At 53.1% G+C, this 6,451-nt stretch overlaps 1 protein-coding gene across 1 annotated transcript in view; it reads right to left on the bottom strand.

The window, feature by feature from the left end:
- LOC113202818 (cadherin-99C) overlaps window positions 1-6,451 on the bottom strand; it is a 24,639-nt gene that overhangs the window by 11,402 nt on the left and 6,786 nt on the right. Inside the window, exon 2 of the mRNA XM_026417239.2 lies at window positions 3,254-3,352. Within this exon, the coding sequence (XP_026273024.1) occupies window positions 3,254-3,350 (97 nt within the window). The 5' untranslated portion in view covers window positions 3,351-3,352. The remainder of the gene's footprint in view (window positions 1-3,253; window positions 3,353-6,451) is intronic.

Here is a 6,451-nt window from a genome sequence, read left to right as displayed (position 1 = left end):
GGGGCGGGGGACCACCCGGCAGGCTTTATATAAAGTATCAGACTGCTCATGTCCGTGAAATGCAACTCATGGCGGTGCACTATCAAGTGCTAACCCCCTCATGGGCGGCTACCGGCTGCGGCAGCCATTAACGCTGCTTCAATTACGATTTTAATACACGCGTTAATGGACGTCATGTATGGCGTTATTTTCTATTTGTTTCTTATTGCTTCGCACCTGGTGCGGGGATGTAATATATGTTTCCCCTTCTCTTTCAGTGGCAAAAGTTAGACGAGATTAAGACTCGGCGCGGTTATAAGTCTGGCTTCTGTATGGTTTCTAGCATATCCTCCCGGTAGTTTACTGTCTATTTTTCAGCCTTGCCTCCAGCCACCCCCTCCCTTTCCCGTGAAACCGTGCCTGATTAGGTAGGAGCCTGAGTGCCATGTGAACATTCGTTGTTGTTTTCTTGAGAAGACACAAGTACCTAGAATGAATGCAGGATTTATTCCACTAAAGTATAAGTACAGGGCGGCCAGCACAGACTGACTACAGACAGGCTCGGTTGGTCCGAGGCAAACTCCTACAGGTGGCGCTAAGTACAGGTAGCTCAGGAACCCCTGGCGGGTATACAACCCATCACACATTGGTGCATTGCAGAATGCAGACACAACAATATGTATGCTCATATTTTTCTGTTCCTAAACTGCCAAGTTCAGCCTATGCTGCTATCATAGCGCCTGAAAGGTAGGCAATATCTTGCCTGCAGTACGTGCGTGTACTGAGGGATGGCCTATCCCGAGTCTCACAGGCACCGAGCTTGCGTAGTTTTGCGGAATGAATCTGAGAAAACCGGACGTCCTTTCTATACGATCCCTAACACACGGCAAATCACAACCTATACTCTAGTCAAACAAATGTATCCTGCAGTGACACCTAAAGCCGCGTAAACAATAAGCCTTTCCCTTTGCGACGAGCTTTTCGACTTTCACACGGTCGTGTTACTCCTCACCTGTGCCGCTAAACAGTGCAACCCTCTCTCGCTCGCCCATAGCCTCGCACAGTCCCGGCCCCGGCCGGCTACCGGGTGTACGCCGCTTTGTTACTTCCCTACGGGACTCCTTAACTGTGGTTAGCAGATGCTTCATGGGCTCAGTACCCGCCGCGCACGCACACACTCGCGCAAGACGCACACACACACACACACACAATATCTTATTCAAGCATTCAAGCGCACCAACCTATTATTTTGCACGTTATTTGCTCCTGAAGGAGACGCCTTGGATGGCCTGAACCGCTAGCAGCTGCGCTAGTCGGCGCAGTGCAGTAATGCGGTGGTAGCTGGTGCGTGTGTGTGTGTGTGCGTGTGCACCTGCGTGGAGTGCGAATAACCGAATGGGCTGTTACTTGCACTCCGAACGGTGCCGTCCGGCCAGGCATTAACACACGTACGCAGCGGCAGGCGGGGCGGGGCGGGGCGGCCCATAGCGGCACGGCATGCAGCCGGTAAGTCAGGATAACTGCGCGCCCCAAAGCACCGCAGACAGCCGCCTAACGCCACTGTGCGCTGTAAAAAGGCGAGCAAAAGCCCCCCGCCACTACCGGCCAAGTAGTGTCCCTGAAGCTGACCCACTGATGCACCTTTCAAGGAAGCGTAAGTGACGCCATTAGGTGTTAAGGTCGACAGACACGGCTTTCGAGAACCAGCCCTTCCCTATGGGACTAATAGTATGCGTGACGTAATAGGTCACTACGTTTTAAAAAATCGAAAACAAATACACAGCATACTCAGAAAACCGATTGTTCAACTCAACGAAATTTAGTGTTGAGAAAACCAACGAAATTTTGTTTCCGTCGACCAAATTTTAATCGTGTTGATTGGATAATTTAGTCAGGTTGATATAAAGTAATCAGTCTGACAATATTTTTGGTTGGGCTGATCACATTTCATTGTAAAAGTTTGATTAAATGTTTCGTTGGATTTAGGTAGTAAATCTTGTTTCCTTCAACTCGAATTTAGTCATACGGACTAATAGCTTCTCTCGGTGCATTAAAAAAAGTTTTAAACCATCTATTATAAAAACCATCTTAATAATCTGTTCCCAAGATTTACTGCGTGAAAAGTACAGTTCATAGTTCCCTTTTACCAAAATTCGTACGATGAGTGCATCATTAATCCATGTACAACATTTAAAAAAATATATAACCGGTTTAAAACTGTTTGAAGCTGGTGTTAACGCTGTAGATATTTAAAATTCTACTTCACTTAGATAAAATACCTCCACAAGATCACAGGACTATCTACTTTCTAATGCCGCGAGTGGTCACTGTCTTTGCCAAGACTCGCATATGGAGGCTGACTAAAAAGACCACAGGGGTCAAAGGGGGTAAAGAACTGGCAACATTATGTGCACAGTAAGCGACAGTCAAGACGGACGCACCACCTCAGGAAACATTGTGAGCGACACTAAGAGAAGCACAACCGCCACACAATTATGATCGCCAGGCTGCCGACGGCTCCTGACCCGCGGTGTGGCGTGACGCGGCGCCCACGTGGCGAAACCACCGGCCGGCTCGCCATTGTGATTGTGACACGGCCGGACCCGCCGCCTGGCGGCCGCCACCCTCGATAAAGGCATTACCTCCGCCGCCCGGAAAATTGCCCATTCGACACTAATCCCCAAACAGAGCGACCTGCCTCGCGGCGCCGCGGCCGGCCCGCGCCGCCCCGCCAGATGTGCGATGGTTCGCACGAATCGCACGCTGTGGCGCGGCGCGGCGCTCCGCGGCGAAGCCGAGCGAGGCGTGGCGATGGGAGGGGCCAGCCTCCTCCTCCTCCTCCGCTTTGGGAATTACCGTAAAAAAGAAGAAAACGGACGTGGTGGTTGGTCTCAATTTGGGCCGCTCTAGTGAAGCCAATGCGTAATGGGATAGGAGGAGGTACCCCGGCGCGGCGCGGCGAGGAGTGGACTGGGGGCCGGGCTTATCACGACCCATGCTAATGCCCGCCCCGCCCAGCCCCGCCCTGCCCCGCCAACCACCTTACAATCACGACAAAGTCTCTCGCTATCAGAGTAAACTTTTCTCCACACGATCGAAAACGACCGCACGCTAATTCGAAGGTCGTCCGGCAACGACACAACGACGAATAAGAAAATGCCTTCTTTTTGAGTATAGAATGCTCCCAAACACAAGCGCAGTGCACTCAAGAAAATCAAAGAACGAAAACAATGTACCATAACAAAGAACATATTTTTGGGGTTAATGGACTCACCAGGTTTGGCCGCTAAACTCGAGCCAACGCCGACGACTACCAAGAGCGCCACCAGCGGCCATGCCGCCCCCACCGGGGCGTGGGGCGTCCGCGTCATCCCTGGAAACAAAAAGGAATTCATTAGTACATCATCAAGTCTTCCCCACACTCAGGACATAGTAACGCACCTAGGAAAGCCGCATTCTATCCGTGGACTTACGTCCTTTTCACTTTTCACCAGTGAATTATTGAGACACCATGGCAGTGTTACGCGGCTTTACCGTACTATGACACTCAAAGTAAACAATGAACAGTATTGACAGGTCAGCGTGCCTTGACTCAACCCGATAAACTCCCTCGACATTTGTTGGGGCCTTGGGGGCCGCATGCTGAGGTGCGGCCTGGCCCTCGCCGCCCGGCACACGGCCACCGCTCCCGCTCCCTCGGCAGGCCGTCCGGCCGAGCGCTACGCTAACTCGGTAATCGATGTCAAATCAATCAAGTCCAATCGCCGTTTACTCGGCGGCTCGGCAGTTCGGTCGCGGTAATGAGAGAGCCAGGGCAGGCCGCTCTGCCCCCCCCCCCCCCCCTTACCGGCCGGCCCGCCCTAGAGTCTTTGCCGAGGCCCATCTGCGTAATAGGCGATTCCTGTCGATGTCCAATTCGGACCGACTCCTCTGTTTCTTTACGGAAACGGGTTCCGAAACAACACCCAGAGATTCCACTCTGCCTAGCAATCTGCCGCAATATTCATATTCATTTCTTTAAAACTTTAGTTGCCCCACGTTCCCCCACGTTCCTTTCTCCGCTTTGCCATCACGAAACCGCAGGCGAAAATAGGGCGGAATACAAAAACGGAATCACCGGTTCACACCGCAAATCGAACTGCTGCTGGTGGAAATGGGTATATAGGAGATGTCGGCGGGCCGGAACCCGCCGGGAGCACGGCAAGTTTAACAATATTACATTCCAGAGCTCAGAACAAGGAGTGCGAACCCTTCTTATTCCCGAGGGTGACGGCCTCGTCCCTCGTCGTCCCGCGCCATCGCGCCACTGACTGCAATGTACTGGGTACATTTGCCCATCTGCCGCCATGAACGTTTGCAGCAGGAGGCGGTGACGTCGACACAAGTCACCATCACCACATCACCTCGGGTTCGGCCATCACCATCAGCGGGCGGAGGGGACCGGAGGGGACAGTGGACACGGACACTCTGCCGGACCATACAGATTACGCCGCGTGATTTTATAGTTTATTCACACTGGAAACGCAAGTGTGTGAATGTCGCACACTTGCAGGTGTGTGAATGTTTATTCGTACACTTAGGAGGGTAAACGTATGAATTTTCTAGAAAAAATTCACACGTTTACCCACATAAGTGTACGAATGGATGTTCACACACCTGCAAGTGTGCGACATTCACACATTTGCGTTCCCAGTGCAGCTGGCGGAGCATTGTGTGGAAACGACGTCCGCGGCGTGGCGTGGCACGGCGTGGTCCACAGAGGTGTGGCGTGTGGTGCCGGGTGCCGCTATTCGCGCAAGTGCAGCGTGTGTTTAGTGAGTGCCCACTGAATGTTCTATGCGGATTGTTGTTTTGGTTTGGATAAATAAAAGCCTGGTTTCTAGGTGCATTTAAGAAGTCTACTTGCAAAAGTTAGACCTTGCATGTTCTCATCTATGCTTTCAAAGAGCAAACTCTTATGCACGCAACAAAACAGTTGAGTTTGCTGTTATTAAGCCACACGATCATGTCATTACATTGCCATAGATGCACGGTAAGACAGCTCCTTGAAAAACACATGAGACGTCCTTGAATCGGTGTCTTTGGTGCTTGAACATCGAAGAACTGTTTTTTACCGTGTGCAGAAGTTAAAGGGATATCATCCAGAAAGCAAACGTCCATGATTCGCCGTTACGAACCTGCCAAGTTCAACCGCTGCAGGCTCTCATAGCGCCGAACGGCTAGGCAACATCTTGCCTTCACTGCATGCGTGTACCGCGGGGTGGCCTACCTCGAGTCTCGCAGGCGGCGTGGCGTGCTCCCGTCAATTTGACGAATTTGTCAGACAAAAACGGACACATTTCCTGGGCTATCCCACACCTGGGCCTGGGCAATCCATCCTACATCTGTCCTCCGGGACCACGCACCTCTCCTGGGGCTGTTAGAGCAGGACCGCAGCAGCAGCAACAGCAGCCCGGTCACAAGGAAACATCACGCAGTCGTGCTGCAACAACGGCTCGTCTGCACCGGTCTGCATCGCCGGCTCGGCATCGCCCACGCCGGGCCGCCGGGCTGCGTCGCTGTCGCGCCCCGTGCGCGAGGAGTCCCCGAGAGGACGGCGGCGGGCGGGGCGTTCCCACGCGACGCGCCCGGCCCCGGCCCGCCTGCACCAGACGATATCGCCGACGATAAAGCCCCTGATCGTCCTGGAGCCACCACCGCTGCTCTGCAGAACGACCTGCAAGTGGCGGCTGCACTGCCACCCGCACAGCCTCGGCCTTCTGATAACGGGATAAAAAGAGTGTGGCGTACGTTTGTCACGCAGCGCCTTCCGCGGGGAGAGCCCTGAGAACCGGGCCACAGGGACACCTCCGCGGGGCCACCTCGCCGACACCATGTGGGCCATCATGGGGGCCGGGCCCGGCGCTGTCGCACGCGGCGCGGGGGAATCCCCAGGGAATGCGGGGAGGCAATGCACATACGTACGTACACGCGCGGTTGTTGTTACAGCTGGCATAGGTACGAGAGTCTAACAACAACAAAAAAACTTTCAGCTTTTGGTACGAATCCGCTGCAACACATGTCATAAAATTTTGAGTGACTATGTACAGGTTGGGTGATCCGCGCCGTGGTTTTTTTCTGCTTATGCTGCACCGGATTCATGCGTGCGGGCGGGCTTGCCTATCGTCGCTCGCCGTGGCGCCTTACGGCCCCGTGCGAGTATGCAACCCGTCCGTACGCATGAATCCGGTACAGTATAAGCAGAAAAAAACCACGGCGCGGATCACCCAACCTGTATTTGGTAGCTTCGAGGTTTTGAAGCAAAACATTTGTGTAACAAACTGTCGTGTATTTCAGAATCTTTTGAGGATTGTCAGCTTTCAAGAGTCGCCAATTCTGGCCTTTCCTCCCTTAATTATAGTCAAAAACTCCGATCCGCAAATGGGTACTTCGAGGGGTACTTATTCCCGTGAAACACGGAACGCACAATTTG

This window comes from Frankliniella occidentalis, unplaced genomic scaffold (genome assembly GCF_000697945.3).
Source record: "Frankliniella occidentalis isolate FOCC.00 unplaced genomic scaffold, Focc_3.1 Scaffold238, whole genome shotgun sequence".
Classification (NCBI taxonomy): domain Eukaryota; kingdom Metazoa; phylum Arthropoda; class Insecta; order Thysanoptera; family Thripidae; genus Frankliniella; species Frankliniella occidentalis.
The sequence above is the reverse complement of the archived record's forward strand: the minus strand, read 5'-3'. Positions and strand labels throughout refer to the sequence as shown.